The 19266-nt window shown below is 41.4% G+C and overlaps 1 protein-coding gene across 1 annotated transcript in view; it reads left to right on the top strand.

Annotated features, from left to right (window-relative positions):
* The window catches only part of LOC144595281 (PC3-like endoprotease variant B), a 560764-nt gene that overhangs the window by 149430 nt on the left and 392068 nt on the right, over positions 1–19266 (top strand). Inside the window, exon 3 of the mRNA XM_078402585.1 lies at positions 16780–16897. Within this exon, the coding sequence (XP_078258711.1) occupies positions 16780–16897 (118 nt within the window). The remainder of the gene's footprint in view (positions 1–16779; positions 16898–19266) is intronic.

Below are 19266 nucleotides of genomic sequence, written 5' to 3'. Positions count from 1 at the left end.
TAGAGAAATTAAGGCTGTGGTCAGGAAAAAGAAGGAGGTATGGGAGAGATATAGGCAGCTTGGATCAAGTGTATGCTTGGAGGAGTTTCAGGAACAGTCACTGTAAGAGTTGCTGCCTTACACACTCCATCATAGTGCGGAGCCTCTGGAGATGGGAAGGTCCTCAACGAATATTTACCATGAAGAAAGACATAAATACTGGGGAACTTGGTTCAGTTAATGGGGATGACTTCAGGACACTGTTTTACCGTATCCTGAATTAGTGATAGTTCTACTCAGTATCACTGTATTAGTGATAGTTCTACTCAATAACCACTGTAGTCTCTTTTTTGCTTTGGTTTATTTTCACCCACATGTTTAGACCGTAATGGTGTATCCTTATTGTTTTGATGTGTTTATGCTTTATTCTTAATTGTTAACTATATGTTTGTGTTGTCATTTGTGAGCGGAGCACCAAGGCACATTCCTTGTATATGCATACTTGGCCAATAAACATGAATTAATTCATTCATTCATACAGTTGAGGAGGTGCTGAGCGTCCAAAGATGTATGAAGGTAGATAAATCTCCTGGGTCTGATCAGGTATATCCGAGAACACTGTGGGAAGATAGATAACAGATTTCAGGGGCCCTGGCTGAGATATATGGATCATCATTAGACAAGGGAGAGGTGTCGGAGGACTGGAGGGTGGCTAATGTTGTACCTCTATTTAAGAAGGGCAACAAGACAAAGCCTGGGAACTATCTGATTGGATTTTTTGAAGAAGTAACCAAAAATGTTTGTTTTCTCCCCTCTTTGCAGCTCCAAAGCTCCTTTCTAATTGTTTGATTTCACTGGGCAGCTGATGCTGTAAATGTTTATAGCTCCACTAGAATTCACTATCCCTCTTATCCTATTGACTGGATAATCTCCACAACTTATCTGCATGGATTCACCCCATCAAAAATAATTAGGTTAGAGTTCAGTTTAGAGGTACAGCATGGAAACAGGTCCTTCGGCCCATGGGGTCCATGCCGACCATCGATCACACGTTCACATTAGTTCCATGTTTCCATGTTATCCCAGCTTCTTGTTCACTCCCCCCACATTAGGGGCATTTTTGTTAATACAAAGGCCATTTAACCTGGAAATCTGCACATCTTTGCAACGTGGGAGGTTGGTTTGTATGATGGTCTGGGCTGCGTCCAATTCCCTGCATTTTCTTGCAGTCTTGGATGGAGCTGTTCCCAAACAATGCCATGATTCATCCCGAGAAAATGCTTTCGCCAGCAAGACTACTACTCTGCAGCCACTGTCGCACCCTCATCCCTTCTCTAAAACTTAAGAATAACATTATTTTTCTCTCTTTCCCAAATAAGCTGATGAATCCCGGATCTGAACCCATTACCTGTTTCTCTTTCCCTGAATGCTGCCTGATTTGCTCAGTGTTCCTGGTTTATATATGTATATATATATATATATATATATATGAAAGATAGAAATGTATAAAAATGGTACAACAAATCATTATTGAGCCATTGAAATACCGTTTGACAGCCCCAGCATTAAACCTGAACAGAAAGATGAGAGTTACTGATTTTCAATGAATAACAGATGTCGAATTTAGTTTGTACACTCAGATGCATTTTTGATAACAAATATTTGAGACATTCTACATGGATTGCATGGAGCTAGAAATGTTCGCACCTTAGATTTTTGTAGTGGATGCTGACAGATTGAGCTTGAAAATAAGGTGCAATTCATGTTTGTCACTCACAATAGATTGCACTTAACTTGAATGATGCCTTTTGGCTGAGAAGATAGTGCTATGTTCCATCTAATAAATTTGTGCTTAAAAGAGCAAAATACCAGAAATACTTCCTTAATTGAGACTTCATTATTATGTGATGTATATAGTGTTTTAAGTGATAATGGGGATTTTAAATAATGTATGGTACAAACTAAAGAAATATTGTCTGACTACTATAAGTATAAATGAAGTAATTGGACAACTTGCATTTCAGATTTACATGTAAATGCTCAATCTTCTGAGAGTTGGCCAACATGGAGTAGAATGTTGAAAGTTTGTAAATACTACCCTATTTTGGAATTGCTATGATCTGTTAACAAAAATATATATATTCACACAATAAAGATAGCAAAAATCATAAAAGGGTATCAATCAAAACTATGAAAGCTGAACTCCACTTTGACCAAACTACCAACATTTCAACTAATTGGCTAATGGATACAGCTGACATCGGTGATATTAAAATCGAGCATTGATATAGGTCAAAATACAAAGTGCCGGAGGAACTCAGCGGGTCAGGCAGCATCTGTGGAGGGAATGGATGGGCGATGTTTCAGATCGGGACCCTTCTTCATGTGGTTTTGTCTTGTGCCTCAGTGAAGCAAGTTTGTTTTCATGTCAGAAAGATGGATTCAGATCATTAGCCCATACTCCACAAATTTGATCATAAAATCAAGGTTGATGCCCCTCCAGTCTTGTGCAATACCGAGGGAGGACTGCACTCTTGGAGTTACCAACTTTTTGATCAGGTGTTAAACCAGGGCAAAGAGATCAGATATGTTTCATTTGGGTGTAAAAGGGAATGGTTAGAGGCTGTATGGTCTTTTATTGGAAATTATGTTGAAGCAAGGTGATGCTGTGGTGCCAAATGTGGACTGGATTACTCAAAAGAGAATGCTGGAGAGAGAGAGATCTGAGTTCCAGAACATAGATCAGTTCAGCACAAAAACCGGCCCTTCGGCCCACAATGTTTGTGCCAAAGTATGATACCAAGTTAAGCTGATCTCACCTGCCTGCAAATGATCCTCTATTCCCTGCATTTCCATAATCCTATCCAAAAGCCTCTTAACCGTCTCTATTGTTTCTGTCTCCACCAGCACCCCGGCAAACCATTCCAGGCCCCCACCACTCTTGGTGTATAAAACTCGCCCGCACATTTCCATTAAACTTTTCCCTTCCCACCTTATAGCTATGCCCTCTAATGCTGAATATTTCCACCTTGGAGGAAAAGGTTCTGACTGTCTACCCTATCAATGCCTCTCAGAATTTTATATACTTCAATCAAGTCTCCCCTCAACCTCTGATGTTCCACAGAAAACAATTCAAGTCTACACAACTCTCCCCATAGCTGAAATCCTTCAATCCAGGCAGCATTCTGGTAAAACTCCTCTGCACCCTCTCCAAAATCTCCACATCTTTCTGTAATGGGGTAGCCAGAACTACACGCAATGCTCCAAATGCGGCCTCACCAAAGTCCTGGAGAGCTGCATCATGACTTCCTGACTATTACATTCAATGCCCCCAGCCATGAAGGCAAGCAAAACATATACCTTCTTAACCACCCTATCTAATTATGTTGCCCCCCGAATCCGATGTCCTTGCAGCAATAACTGAGGATTAATGGTAATGGGAATTGTTCATATTCCAGTTGAGTACACGCCTCCCTTTTAGCCAAACAAACCAGCAATAGGATGCAGTAACATGATACGGGAACCAATACCGTGAAACGGCTGATGGTGCTTTGGAAGTGGGGTGAGCAGGAGGTATTTAAGCATGGAGCAAGAACTGGGACTACATCTTGGTAGATGATAAGATATTGCTGAGATTGGAGGTGAGTAAATATGAATTCAACATATATGCAGGAAGGGACAGCAAATGCTGCTTTATACCAAAGATAGACACAAAGTGCTGGAGTAACTCAGCATGCCAGGCAGCATCTCTAAAGGAAAAGGATGGGTGACATTTCAGGTCGGAACCCTTCTTCAGACAGCAGTCTGAAGAAGGTTTCTGACCCGAAACATCACCCATCATTTTTCTCCAGAGATGTTGCCTGACCCATTGAGTTACTCCAGCACTTTGTGTCCATCTTCATCCTGAATTCAACATAGTTCTTTGTGATATTTGATCATTCAGAAAACTGGAAATAACTGGAAATAAAGTTACTAAATATTTTGTGTACTTGGTAAAACTAAAATTTAAATGCAAAATGCTGTAAATATTTAGGACCCCAGGGATATAAAAAATGAAGTCTTGCTCAGGATAAAATTCCAAAAATGAAAGTATTCAGAGACAAGGCAGCATGGATAACAATGGTCCATATGCAATCAATAGGCAAGTTTCTTCAATTGACTGCTGTCATTTTGATCCAGCCTCAGTGGAAACCAACATCATATGTTATGTAGACAATGGTATGCTTTGTCACAGTGAACTAAAATCAAATTCTCCTGTGACAGAGGATGAAAAATTATCATTGCTTTTGAACTGTCTAACAATTGTTTCCACTGGCATTTCCACTGACTCATAGAATCTATCGAGATGCAAGAAAACACCAGTCTAAGCACTTCAATAATGCCCTCAGGCTGATCATAAAATGTTGCAAGAAGTGAAGAATGTTCTAGGACACTTCTTTGTTTTGAAGCCAGTGTTCAATGAAAACAGTGGCTTAGAAATCTGATAATTCTTTTTTTTGGCTATAAAATAGAATTTTAAAACAGATTAATTTCACAGTTCATACTTTATAGATTTGTTAGATGACCTTGGCAACTTCATAAGATTATAAGATCATAAGTGATAGGAGCAAAATTAGGCCATTAAGCCCATCAAGTCTGCTCCGCCATTCAATCATGGCTGATCTATCTCTCCGAACCCCATTCTCCTGCCTTCTCCCCATAACCTCTAACACCCTTGAACTTGTTCAAAAAGACAATAGGTTTCTTGAAAATGCCATTGAAAATGTCTGTCAGCCAGTTAAAGGGATCAGAGTGGCATCCAAGGGAGAGAGCGCTGTCTCATCCATATGAAATTATTTTCAGTCACCTATAAATATCTGGTCCATGTTTCATTGATGGGGGATCTATGAGCCAATGATAGCAGATGCGTACGTCACCGTAATCTACAAACTCAAGTGTGGCCATATCCTCACTCAACGTTTATTATCACGACATGGGATGACTCATCGAAGAAAAAGTATAGAAAGGCTGAATTGCCCAGTGGATGATAATTCTCAACTTCTATTTCAGGTTCCCAACATCATCTGAAGTTAGTTTACAGTCTATTCACTTTGATTTTCATGGTGTGGGGAAACAACTTAAACAAGAACATCAGATGCAACAAAGGGTTTGAGACCAGACAACATCAGCTGCAGTGTGAAAGAATTTCACAATTCTACCTAAGCAGTCCCAATACAGTTACAATACTGGCATCTACTTGTCAACATTCAACAATAATAAAGATATAGATAGGTTCATGATAGATTCTGAAGAAGGGTCTCGACCCGAAACGTCACCCATTCCTTCTCTCCCGAGATGCTGCCTGACCTGCTGAGTTACTCCAGCATTTTGTGAATAAATAGATAGGTTCATGGATAGGAATGGTTAAGAGGGATATGGGCCAAATACGTGTGGATGGGGATCTTGGTTGGAATGGGCAAGTTGGGCCAAAGGTGCTATTTCTATGCTGTATGACTCTATCATTCTACATAGCCTGTCCACAAAAATAAACAGGCCAAATTAATTCTGACTAATTACCATCCAATAATTCACTCTCAATCTTCAGCAAGATGATGGAAGGTGTAGTCAGCAGTGTTATAAAGCATTCCCTATTTTGCAATAATATGCCTAACAATGCTCACTTTGAGGATTATGCCTCCAAAACACATCGCATCCTTGGCCAAAGTACAGCCGCACGCGATAAATTCCAGTGGCAATGTGAGAGTATCTAACCCTGCTATTCATCAAGGAGACCTGGACTGATTGGAATCACAGCTTGTACAAAGGGAAATGTTTGTGGTTATGGAAGATCATCATCTTAGACCTCACCAACACTACCCAGCTTCAGGATCATGGCTTCTGAGGAGCTGTACGAGTCAAATTAAGCTCCCAGAGTGCCGCAGGTTAGCTGCCGAGTCTGTTCCCTGCGGCCGAACGCAAGACCACGACCTGGGAGGGGGAGTTCTCCAAGCCGACCTGACCCATGCTCGTCCCCCGAAGACCAGAGACCAGGATGATATAGCCGGCGATGATGATGTATGCGAGGAGCGAGGCTGGTAGGAGAGGAGAGTGAACCAGGGTCTGGCCTACCGAGCCCTCGAGGTTGGCTGCAGGAGGCTACCCCGGGGAACAAAGGTGGACAGGCGAGGAGAGAGATGTCGGTTTGCAGGTCGACCCTCATGTCCAAGGGAAGATGACAGCTGGGGGCTCTCAGTAGCCTGGGGCTTGCCTGGAATGGGCAACGCTCATAATACCTAGAGCATGGACTGGACACTGAAAATGGCGCCAAAACATGGCGCCTCTTGCATGCGACATCAGTAGAACTTTTCTGTACAATTTGCTAATCGGGGACGTGCTTAGCTATGGGAATACACTACTGGACTGTTTGTAAGAAAATAATTTCACTGTGCGTTTACACTTCGCACATGTGTGTGACAATAGAAGGCAATTGAAACATTATGGTGTTCTTCATGGCAATGTCCTGGATCTGACCCCCTTCAATATTTCATTGGTGCCATCATATGTTTATAAGTGGGGATGTTCAATTCCTGTGAAAATAAATCAGTTTGTGCTTGATCTGGATAACATTCAATCTTGGGCTGATAACTAGTTCCACGTAATTGTCAAACAATGACAATCTCCAACAAGAGGGAGTCTAACTACATCAGTCACTGAGGCTTCCATCATCTTTTAGAGTCCAGTTATTCTGGCTGGGATCCACTGAAATCAAATTCTACACTGAATTGTGGCCTTGTGTCAAAATACATTAAACCCCAAGTTTGATATCACTGAATCAAAAGTTTATCTCTTACCTCACTTTCTCTCCTCTGTTTCATCTCTTTGGTGCTTTGTTCTACTGGCCTTGCCCTCTGACTTTAGTTTGGTTATGAACAAAACATGGTCAATCAATAATTAAAAGATTATTTTGTGTCAAAATATATTAGCCCAAAATTGTTCTGGGCATCACATGTAAACAAAATGTGGGAATGATGATTTATTTTTCTCAATTGATGACAAAATATCATCATTCACAAACATTGGAAAATAATGTAGATTAATATCTGCTGCAGGACATAACAAGATTTTACATAAAGTTTTGCCATTGTGGAAATTCTATCGTCAATTAAAGGGATATATGCATATCAACGATCATATCGATCAGTTGCATCATATAAATATATATCTGTTTGCTATATAAATCAATTTGGGACCTGAACATAACATTAACTGTATACTTTTTTTAAAATTGTCAATATGATAAAAATGGTGGTGAAAATGATAAAATAATCCTGACCCCAGCACGTCCTGTTATATATTTTGATTAACATTTTAAATCATATTGTTAGGAGGAAAATTAAAAGCTGTGTGGAGACCCGTTTCTTAAATGTAATATAGCAATGTTATTAATGTTAATATATTTAGAGTCCAGTTATTCTGGACTTTGATGGTTGAGGACCATAAATTACAAAATATAGGAATAAGGCCAATTATTCTTGTGTCAAAATGTATATTATTCTGAAAAATGATTGTGCATTTTAGCAAGCTTTGTAAAAATTTTCAAGCAAAAATGTTTTCCACAGACTTCAGTTTTAAATGTTTAATCTTGGCTTTTAGTAATTAAACAATACGTTAGACCTCCTAATGGCTTTCCATGTGTTCATCACAGCTACCTGCATGAGTCGGCAGTAATTAAGCAATCTGCAGCATTGACTGACCCAGAGAGATAGCTATTACATAGCGTGGGTGTCCTTGAAATGTCTTCATCATCACACATTCTCTTTTCTTCATCTCGCTGAAAGATGGTGTCAGCACTATTTTGGATCATCCTTCAGAAGCGCATTTATTGAAATCTTACAAACGGTTGCTGCGGCAATGAGGATGTGCACACAGCAGAGAGGTTAAGCAGCGAAACATAAAAGTAGCCATTCCGGTGTTTTTCCACCATCGAGGCGAAAACAAAAGATTTTGTTGGACTCGTTATTAAGGTCAAAATCTGCTTAGCATTTGAATAAGCTCACAGGTTGATGTCACCTCGAAGTGGTTACAGCCAGACCCATGTCACTTAATGTCAGGAGCCATCAAAAATTGTGATAAAATTAATAGAACTCGGAGTGATTGATAACCCGGCTCATCTGCCATTCTCCTAGAAAACTCCCAGTGGTCCAGGAGTGGGAAACAATGCTTAGATCATTTCTGAAAGGAGCCCATTTGAAAGATGTGCCTGTGTGCTTTAATTAGTTCCTGAAAATTGTGACAGCCTTCTCCTACTAAAATACATGATTTGTTTACTAATGCAGGCAGATATGATGAACATTTCGGCTGTAACGAGTGATAAGTGGGCCATGGATTCATTTCTGTTTCCAGGCACAGAATCGAGTTAGGGTGAACCCTTCCTGTGCATTTTTTTGTATTTATGCACATCAGAAAAACGCAGGTGATGTCAGTCGGCTTTGACTCCAGGTACATTTGCCTCAGGATAATCGTGTGAAAAAAATATCGGATATGCATACTTAAGTTATTAATGGCTGTTTATTCAGTAACAGAAAAAAAAAATAGAAAGGCCTTAGGATGACAGCCATTCAAGTGGCACGTGAGCACTTTAAAGTCTGCTTGAGTTAATATTCAGTTGTTTTATAATTATTACCCATAATAAAACAATAATGAATGGCAGGGATTGTGATTATTGCAGTTTGTGTTTTGCTGGCATTTATTTTGGCACCAAATAAAGTGCTGTCATCAGTTTCTAGTTCATCAGACTATGTGCATACAAAAGATAAATACACATGCCCATGGGGGGATGAAAATCATACCAGTTATTCTACTTTCTCATTGAACAAAGTCTCTCCATTGCAAGCTTCTGGATTCCTTAAATGTTAACGGACTATGGTAAATGTTTGAATCTTTACTGCATCAGGGTGCCCTTCACAGGGCAGCAAGTGCAAAATCGTTTCCTCAAGCTCAGATCCTCACTTCAAATCAGGCAAATAGTGTAGTTGACAAGAGCTGTAGTTTAATTTAGTTTATTTTCACGTACAGTGTGAAAAGTTTTTGGTGCATGCCATCCAGTCCGCAGAATGGCTATACATTATTACAATCAAGCCATCTACAGCGTACAGATACAGAATAAAGGAAATAATGTTTCCTGCAAGATAAATCCAGTAAAGTCCAATTAAAGATAGTCCGGGGGGGGTGGGGGGGGTGGGGGTGGGGGGTGGGGGGGGTGGGGGGGGGGGGTGATCTCCAATGAGGTAGATGGTAGTTTAGGACAGCACTCTAGTTGGTGATAGGATGGTCATTTGCCTGATAACAGCTGAGGAGAAACTGTCCCTGAATCTGGAGGTGTGCTTTTTCACGCTTCTGTACCTCTTGCCTGATGGGAGAGGGAAGAAAAGGGAGTGTCCGGGGTGAAACTTGTCCTCGATTATGCTCGTGGCTTTGCAGAATGTAGATGGAGTCAATGAGAGGGAGGTTGGTTTGTGTGATGTTCTGTGCTGCGTCCACAATTTTCTGCAATTCCTTGCGGTCTTGGATGGAGTTCTTGCCAAACCATGCTTAGTTTGCTATCTTGTATCTTGGTAAAAGGTTTAACTTGCTGAATTACATAAATAAATTCTGCTATTGGCCATCAAGGACCAGTGGATACACTTAGATGGGGCTATAATTCATGTTGCAGAGGTAGAAGTTATTTCACATGAAGCTGAACTACAGAGAGTCTAGAATCTTGAGTATTCGTACAATAGTCAAGAGTCAAGAGTGTTTTATTGTCATATCATCATATCATCATATCATATATATACAGCCGGAAACAGGCCTTTTCGGCCCTCCAAGTCCGTGCCGCCCAGTGATCCCCATACATTAACACTATCCTACACCCACTAGGGACAATTTTTACATTTACCCAGCCAATTAACCTACATACCTGTACGTCTTTGGAGTGTGGGAGGAAACCGAAGATCTCGGAGAAAACCCACGCAGGTCACGGGGAGAACGTACAAACTCCTTACAGTGCAGCACCCGTAGTCAGGATCGAACCTGAGTCTCCGGCGCTGCATTCGCTGTAAAGCAGCAACCCTACCGCTGCGCTACCGTGCCGCCCACTTACTTGCAGTGTCCTCTTACTTGCAGCAGCTCCACAGGTATGTAAACATAGTACTCAATACATAGCATAATACACAACAAGAAGTTCAATAAATTAAATAAAAAGACAACAATATCGTGCAAAGATAAAGACAAAGCCTGAAGTTCCTGGTACAACCAAGACAGTTGGTAGTTTGTAGTTTAGTTGCAGTTCGTATTGTTAAATAGCTTGATGGTTGTTGAGAAGAAGCTATTCCTGAACCTGGACGTTTCAATTTCCAGGCTCCTTTACCTCCTTCCTGATGACAGGAGTGAAATGGGAGCTTGGGCAGGATGGTGTTGGTCCTTGATGATGCTAGCTGCCTTTCTGAGGCAGCGTCAAGTTCAGTTGCTCTAATGTCAAAACCGCAACTTTGCACTCGTCTCCTACAATACCGTTTGCATTGCCTGAAGCTGGAACTGATGGAATATGTCAAAGCCATTTATCTAATTTGCTCAAAATTCAAAATTCAGACATGGACGGGGAAATGGCAGATGGAGTTTAACCCAAGCAACTGCGAGGTGTTCCACTTTAGGAGGTTGAATGTAAGGAGAGAATATACAGTTAATGGCAAGACACTTAACAACATTAATGCACAGAAGATTCTTGGAGTCCAAGTTCATAGCTCACTAAAGATAGCAACACAAGTAGATAGGGTAATAATGAGGGAAATATGGCAAGCTTGCCTTCATTGCCAGGGGCATTCAGTACAAGAGTCAGGAAGTAATGATGCAGCTCTAGAGGACTTTGGTTAAACCGCATTTGGAATTTGAGTGCAGTTCTGGTCACCCCATTACAGGAAAGATGTGGAAGATTTAGAGGGAGTGCAGGGAATGTTTACCAGATGCTGTCTGGATTATTGGGTTTCAACTACAGGGAGATGTTGGATAGACTTGGATTGTTTTCTCTGGAACATCGGAGATTGAGGGGAAACTAGATAAAAAGATATAAGATGATGAGAGGCATAGATAGGGTTGACAGTCAGAACTTTTTGCCAGGGTGGGAATGCCCAACACTAGAGGGCATAGTTATAAGGTGAGAGGGGGAATATTTAATGGAGATGTGCGGGAGCATATTTTTTTTACACAGAGGGTGACTGGGTCCTGAAACACACTGCCAGGGGCAGTGATGGAGTTAGATATGATAGTGGTGTTTAAAAGGCTTTTGGATAGGCACATGAAAATGCAGGGAATAGAGGGATATGAATCACGCGTGGGCAGGTAAGATCAGTTCAGCTAGGCATCATGTTTGGCATAAACATTGTGGGCCGAAGGGCCCATTCCTGTGCTGTATGTACTGTTCTATGTTCTTTTTTATATGTTCTATCTTAAGCACCTTTAATTGTGTGTTTTAGGATTCCCACCACACCCCTCCTCCCCATTCACAACTAAACAACTTTATTTAAGTTATCCATTCCTATTCAGCAAACTTAAGTAACATCAGCACTCTCGTTGCAGTTATGTGTACCTGAGACAAAAATCAATTATGGCATGGGGCGTACACTAGGCAGATCCAGCGAAATGACTGAACTAATTAATCTACCTGCTCTCTGATTCACGTTCAGTCGGCCAGTAAACCTAATGGGAAGTCTCATCGTGTAAATAGGTCAGCTACTCTACTCAAGTCAGTTATTAATCCAAATACTTCAAATCCCAAACCAAATCCGACCACACCATTTGCCTTTGTTATAATTAAAAATCCATGTCTAAGTCAGACTGCTGTTTGGATGCACTGGTCAATAAACTATTATACACCACCAAGCACCCTTTATGAAACCTACAGAGAAATAAATGCTTAAGTACATTTAGTTATATTTGGGCTGTTTCCAATCACTGTAAAAAAAAATGTCAATTTAACTCCTATCCTATCCAAGATGTGAACAGAATGTCCAAATGGTTAAACAATTAATGTGAAGATGAGTTAAATACTTATTGAAACCTTAAGAGGAAAGCACAAGTTATGACACATTAAAACGTCAACCATGTTCAATGCTGACCCAATATCTTGATTATCAAATAATCCAATTTGTTCTAATGTAGTTAATTCGCACAGCTTACTCTCTTTCAAATGATTTTTCATCCTATGTTAGTTTTTGTGATCAGTATTTTCTCTCTGCTTGGACAGAACAGATTTTGTGTCATTGAGCAAAGAGAAAAATGTCCATCAGCCTATGATGCTTAAAAGGACACAAAGTGCTGAAGTAACTCACTGGGTCAGGCTGCATCTCTGGAGAACATGGATAGATGACGTTTTGGGTTGGGACCCTTCTTCAGACTTGAATTTAAAGTAGGGCCCCGACCCGAAATGCCACCTATCCATGTTCTCCAGAGATGCTGCCAGACCCGCTGAGTTACTCCAGCACTTTGTGTCCTTTTTTATTGGAAACCAGCTTCTGCATTTCCTTGTTTCTTGCCTATGATGCTCGTTTATCAGAATATTTAAAGAAAATATTCCAACACTATTTTGAATAATGATTGATAGGATGGGATTCATGTTCCCAGTTGGGCATCAATTTCTCCCTCTCAAGCAACAACATTTAATAATATTATTTGTTTTCAAATCCCTCCTTGACCTCATCCCCGCTAATCACTACCCATCTCTCTGTACATGCTCCCTCTCGGCCAAATCATTCAAAGGCACGACATTTCTTTGCACTGCTATGCGGATGACACACAGCTTTATCTCCTTCTGAAACCCAACAACCAGTCAAATTTAATCAGCCTCATGCACAGCCTTGAGGGCATAAAATGTTGGATGGCACAGAACTTCCTTTAACTAAACGAGAGCAAGTCTGAGGTCATCCTATTCGGCCCCCCTGACTCCATCAAAACGATAACAGGCAGCCTTGGAAGCCTATCCTCCCTAGTCAAACCGCATGTCAAAAACCTTGGCGTGATATTTGACTCTGCATTAAAGTTTCACAAGCAAGTCAACGCTGTGGTAAAAGCCAGCTTCTTCCAGCTTCGTTCCATAGCTAAAATCAAACCATTCCTCCAATTTGACGACATTGAAAAAATCATCCACGCATTCATTTCCTCCCGCCTAGACTACTGCAACTCCCTATACACTGGGATCAGCCAATCATCCCTGTCCCGCCTGCAATTGGTCCAAATCGCCGCAGCGAGACTCCTGATGGGTACCCGTAAAAGGGACCACATCACCCCGATTCTGGCCTCTCTCCACTGGCTCCCTGTATGGTACAGAATCAACTTCAAGCTCCTCCTATTCACATACAAAGCCCTAAACGGGCTTGCCCCCCCCCCCCCCATATCAAAAATCTTCTAACCCACCACTCTATCTCCAGGTCCCTCAGGTCGGCCGAATTTGGGGTTACTGACTATCCCGTGGTCTAGGCTTAAGCTCAGGGGTGACCGCGCTTTTGCGGTTGCAGCTCCTAGACTGTGGAACAGCATCCCTCTCCCCATCAGAACTGCCCCCTCCATCGACTCCTTTAAGTCCAGGCTCAAAACCTATTTCTACTCCCTAGCGTTTGAGGCCCTCCGAGGGGGCGCTGTGAACTGTTTATGTATGTGCTGTTATGTTTGTGTGCCATTGTATGTTCTTTCTTAGTACCTGAACTGATGTACAGCACTTTGGTCAATGTGGGTTGTTTTTAAATGTGCTATACAAATAAAATCGACTTGACTTGACTTGACTGTCTAAGCACAATATCCATGAGATATCCATGCACCACGAATCCTGTCCTGTTCAGCAGCTTTATGTTAATTGTTCCATGATGGTATCCTTACCTTCAGCTGTCAACGCTTAAAACATTTCTGCCTCTCAATCTCTCCTTTAAAGTATTATCTAAAGACCATCTCTGACAAGATCTGTGCACATCCAAAATTTGGATTTTACTGTCACAAGAACTGTAAAACCTATAGAATTTGCCCTTGGTACCGATATAATATGGCAGCAACTTTAGGATTTCCATGTGTCTGTCGCTTTAAGTGGAAAGAGTAATTTCTCCGCCTTAACTTCATAAGTTGTAGGAGTAGAATTAGGCCATTCAGCCCATCGAGTCTACTCAACCGTTCAATCATCTATCTTTCCCTCTCAACCCCATTTTCCTGCCTTTTCCTTAACCTGCTCACTTTTGCAACTTTCATTATTACTAAGGGAAATTGGTGAACTTAGTAACATTACAGGCAGCTTTGACTTCAAAGATACAGTGTTGAAACAGGCCTTTCAGCCCACTGAGTCCGTGCTGACCAGCAATCACCCCATACATCAGCACTACACACTGACGACAATTTACAAATTTTCAGAAGCCAATTAACCTACAATCCTGCACATCTTTTAATGTGGAAGGAAACCAGAGCACTCGGAGAAAACCCATGCAGGTCACGGGGAGAATGGACAAGTTCTGCATAGACAACACCCCTAGTCAGGATCGAACCCAGGTCCAAGGCGCTGCAAAGCAGCAAATCTGCCACAAAATAATCCATTCAATTGTGAGGTAATGCATTCTGAGGCATCAAAGACTAACTGGACATATGCAGTAAATGGTAGGGATCTCAGGAATGTTGATAGCTCCCTGAAAATGGCAACCAATGGCTTACCTTCCTAGGTACTAAATATATGACCCGTTGAGTTATTCCAGCATTTTATGTCTATCTCTGGTATAAACCAGCATATGCAGTTCCTTTTGATTAAACTTTAACTCCTTCATCCATTAAATGTCTATTAACCAGTAACCATTAATCGACAGAACCACACGCTTTTGGGAGGAAACCGGAGTACCCGGAGGAAACCCACCCAGTCACAAGGAGAGCGTGCAACTCCACACACACAGCAGCCCAGGTCAGGGTCGAACCTGGGTCTCTGGTACTGTGATGTAGTGTCTCTACCAGGTGTGTCACTGTGCTGACAGATCCAGGCCAGACAGCTAGGCTTCCAGGCCACCCTTGATAAACTGCAACACTACTGCATCCCCTACTGCATTCACATCCAGACCCTCTGGGTGGGGAGGTGGTGCAGCCATAGAGTTGCTGTCTTGCAGCGCCAGAGACCCCGGTTTGATCCTGTCTACGGGTGCTATCTGTATAGAGTTTGTACATTCTCCTCGAGACTGCGTGGGTTTTCCCTGGGTGCTCCAGTTTTTTCCCACAATCCAAAGACGTGCAGGTTTGTAGGCTAATTGGCTTTGGTAAGAAAAACTGTAAATTGTCTCTAGTGTGCAGGATAAGGCTAGTGTATGGTCATCACTGGTCAGCCCTGACATGATGGGCCGAAGGGCCTGTTACTGCGCTGTATCTCTGAAAACTTTTTAAAAACCTCTCAAAGTCCCTCTCAGGATCTCCCATCTCTTTTGCCAGAATTACAGATCTACTTTGACTGCAGTCTCCCCCATTTCCCCACTTTAAGTTTAACCTCCTCCACTCCAAAGCCCCCTGAGGGATCTGATCTCCTGCTTTCTGTAACCATATCTTACCCTCAGATCCTCCAAGAACTTCCAAAAATAACATATACTCTAAATTAGTTTTGGGATCCAGAAAACATTATAAAATCAAACCCAAAATATCACATTCCATCAGATCATTGCTTCATTATGTGGGTTTTAATAACACTGCTGGGTGGATGCTGAGCAAGCTGTTCTGTGCTCAGCACCACATCAGACAGAATAATATTGTTCGAGGAAGAGGGAGGTAGATGCCAGTTTTTGGAAATTGTCTTGAGATTTAAAAGAAAGTTGCAAAATGCAGCAGGAACTTTTGTTTTACTTTAAAAGGAGTTCTATTAATTTAAAGAAAACATATCGGATGATACCATTTGCTGAGCTGGTGCTGTGAAATAGTTCTCAGGCGCTGCCAAGGATATTAATTGTTCCACCAGCTATTGTTTAACATAGATCCCTCTTAACATCACTAGAGGGCTCCATGAGATGGCAGAAGATTGGCTGTCATCAAAGACGCCTCACTTCATAAAACAAAACACTTTGATAGGTGGACAGGTGTGCAATGAATTATTAAAGATCACAAATGACTTGAAAGTATACAGCTTATAAATTCCTGACAATATTTTGTCCCTTTTTTAAGAAAGGGAAATACAATTAAAAAGAAACGATGGACGTTTTCTTGGTGTACATTTAAATTGCATGCTAGGGGACACAGTGGTGCAGCTGGAAGAGACCCAGGTTCAATCCTGACCTTGGGTGCTGCATGTGTAGAGTTTGCATGTTCTCCCTGTGACCATGTTTCCTTTGGTTTCCTCCCACACCCAAATTGTAGGTCAATTGGCCCTGGAGAATAGCAAGTGGTTGCGAAAGTGGGATAACATAGAACTAGTTGATCAATGGTCGGTTTGGACGTGGTGGGCCGAAGGACCTGTTTCCATACTACATCTCTAAACTAAACTAAATTAACAATTAGCAAGGCCTGCAATAGAATAATAACACCATAATATGTGTAGAAAAAAAACCCTGCAGATGTTGGTTTAAATCGAAGGTAGACACAAAATGCTGGAGTAACTCAGCGGGTCAGGCAGCATCTCTGGAGAGAGGAATGGGTGAGGTTTCGGGTTGAGACCCTTCTTGACCTGAAACGTCACCCATTCCTTCTCTCCAGAGATGCTGCCTGACCCGCTGAGTTACTCCAGCATTTTGTGTCTACACCATAATATGTTTCCACTGTATTCTAACATTAGGAATCTGTTCTTTTATTTAGGTCAAATGGGCAGAACAGCAAGATATTCATGAAATAGAAAAGCGAGACCCGGCTTTTTTACCTGATATCTCATCGCTTCTTGAAGGCAACAGTTTCAATTCAATCTATGATCCACTGGGTAAGTACCGAGCAACAAATCGAAATATTAAATAATTTACTGCTAAACAAGAACAAGCATAAAGGATGTGCCATCAGCATTTAGCAGACTCAATCACAGTAGTAACCCAAGTGCTATAACTGTATGCTATTGTTGTGACCACGATTGTTTATGGCTATGCACATTATTTAATTTACCCACAAATTTTTTGCCTTCTGATTCTCATTCTGAATGTAATTTATCTCGAATGGTGGAACAATGAGGAAAAATTAAATGCTGTTCCTGACACTATCAGTTTGGAAAAGATTCCACGGCACTATTTGAAAAGAAGATCAAACATTTATGCCTGCTCAAAATGTATCTCTCAATCAAAATTACATGTACAGATCAGTATTTCCACATTGCTTTTCACGTGGAAGCTTGTTGTGCATATGTTGGTTGCTGTGTTTCCAATTTCCCAATAATCACCACACTTAAAAAGTACCTCATTGGTGGGAAAATCCTTTGGAACATTCTGATATCACAAAAGGTGCCACATGAATGCGAACATTAGTTTAGTTTAGAGATACAGCATGGAAACAGGCCCTTCGGCCCGCCGAGTCCACTCTGACCATCACTCCCATTCACACTAGTTCTATGTTATCCCACTTTCTCGTCAATTCCCTGCATGCTGGGGGAAATTTTACAGAGGCAAATTGACCAACTGTACATCTGTAACGTGTACAAATCTGTACATTTGACCACATATCTGTAACGTGAATTCATGCCAAACCCGCACATCATTTTAAAACACACAAAATGCTGAAGCACCTCAGTCTGCAAAATTCGATAAATCTTTTACCAATGTGCACATTATTTAGATTTTCTACGACTTTTGTCTTGTTAACCTCACTTGCCCTTGATGAAACTCAGCTCTCTGTGACGACAAGGGTGAGTGAAAGGGCCACAGACCCCGTTTCTCATTAAGATACAGACTCACTTTCCATAGTATGTAAATCACTTGTCACTTTTCCTTGAGGTGGGATGTCCCATGAAGAGGGCCAGCTGCTTTCTGGCAAAGCTTATTTTGCACATATTGGGAGGTTCAATAGTCACCCAGGGCTAGGACTGAGAAATCAAAATCACTGAACTATGACAGGAGCATTTCAACTGCAGCTCCATTGAATTTTCTAGGGGATGCACATTATTAACATACACTGTGTTCCTGGGTTTCATTCCTTTCTCGTGCTGGCTGTAACATCCTGTTTAACATAGATACCCAAATTCTCTGCCTATGTGATTTAAATTTATTATACAGCATTTATTTTAAATGAATTCAACCCAGTAATTTATACAAAATCTGCTGAATATGGCATGCCAAGCAAAAAATGAATCCTCCATTGTTGCTTTATTACCTGAAATAGAATGAAAATCTCCATTAACGACATATCCAGCTACCTAATTTCTTTAAATATACTGTGATTCCATACCAGGGAATATCTGGGTACTCTGTGTAAACATGGTGTGTTGCTAGCACACCTCTTTGCCGATCAGATCATACAGATCAATGCCATCACAGTTTAAACTTTTCAACATGGTTGGGTTTTTCAACTTTTTAACTTTTAGGACAGCACACTGGTGCAGCAGTAGTGTTGCTGCCTTACAGCGCCAGAAACTCGATTATGACTATGGGCAGTGTCTGTATGGAGTTCGTATGTTCTCCCCGTAGCTTGCCTGAATTTCCTCCGGGTGCTCCGGTTTCCTCCTACACTCCAAACAGGTACAGGTTTGGAGGCCGATTGCCTTGGTAAAATTGTAAATCGTCCCTCGTGTGTAGGATATTATTAGTGTGCAGGGATCGCTGGTCAGCGTGGATTCAGTGGGCCAAAGGGCCTCTTTCTGTGCTGTATCTCTAAACTAAACTAAAAACTAAACATGGATTTCCAAAGCTGAATTTGCTCGTCCCAGCTACAAATAAATAGGCCCAATGGTGATAAATATGTCAACATTTAATCTTCAAAATCTCATACTGGTCTTCAGTCAGGTATGGTCAAATCTGAAATAAGGTGGTGTGACCTGAGGAACATCAAGAACCAGAGGACATAGGTTCAAGGTGAGAGGGGAATGATTTAATGGGAATCTGAGGAGCAGAGGGTGGTGAGTTGTATGAAAAGAGCTGCCATAGGAGGTAGTTGAGGCACGTACTATAACACCATTTAAAAGACATTTGGACAGGCACATGGATGGGAAAGGTTTAGAGGGATGTGGCCCAAATGCTGGTAATTGGACTATTGTAAATTGAGCAGTTTGGTCGGCATGGGCAAGTTGGGCCCAAGGGTTTGTTTCCCTGCTGTATGACTATGACCAACACAGACAGTGGCACTAGTAATAGCCAGATGAAGTGAAAGGAA

The sequence above is a fragment of the Rhinoraja longicauda genome, chromosome 7 (assembly GCF_053455715.1).
Source record: "Rhinoraja longicauda isolate Sanriku21f chromosome 7, sRhiLon1.1, whole genome shotgun sequence".
In the NCBI taxonomy this organism is placed as follows: domain Eukaryota; kingdom Metazoa; phylum Chordata; class Chondrichthyes; order Rajiformes; family Arhynchobatidae; genus Rhinoraja; species Rhinoraja longicauda.
This window is presented reverse-complemented; position numbering and strand designations above follow the sequence as displayed.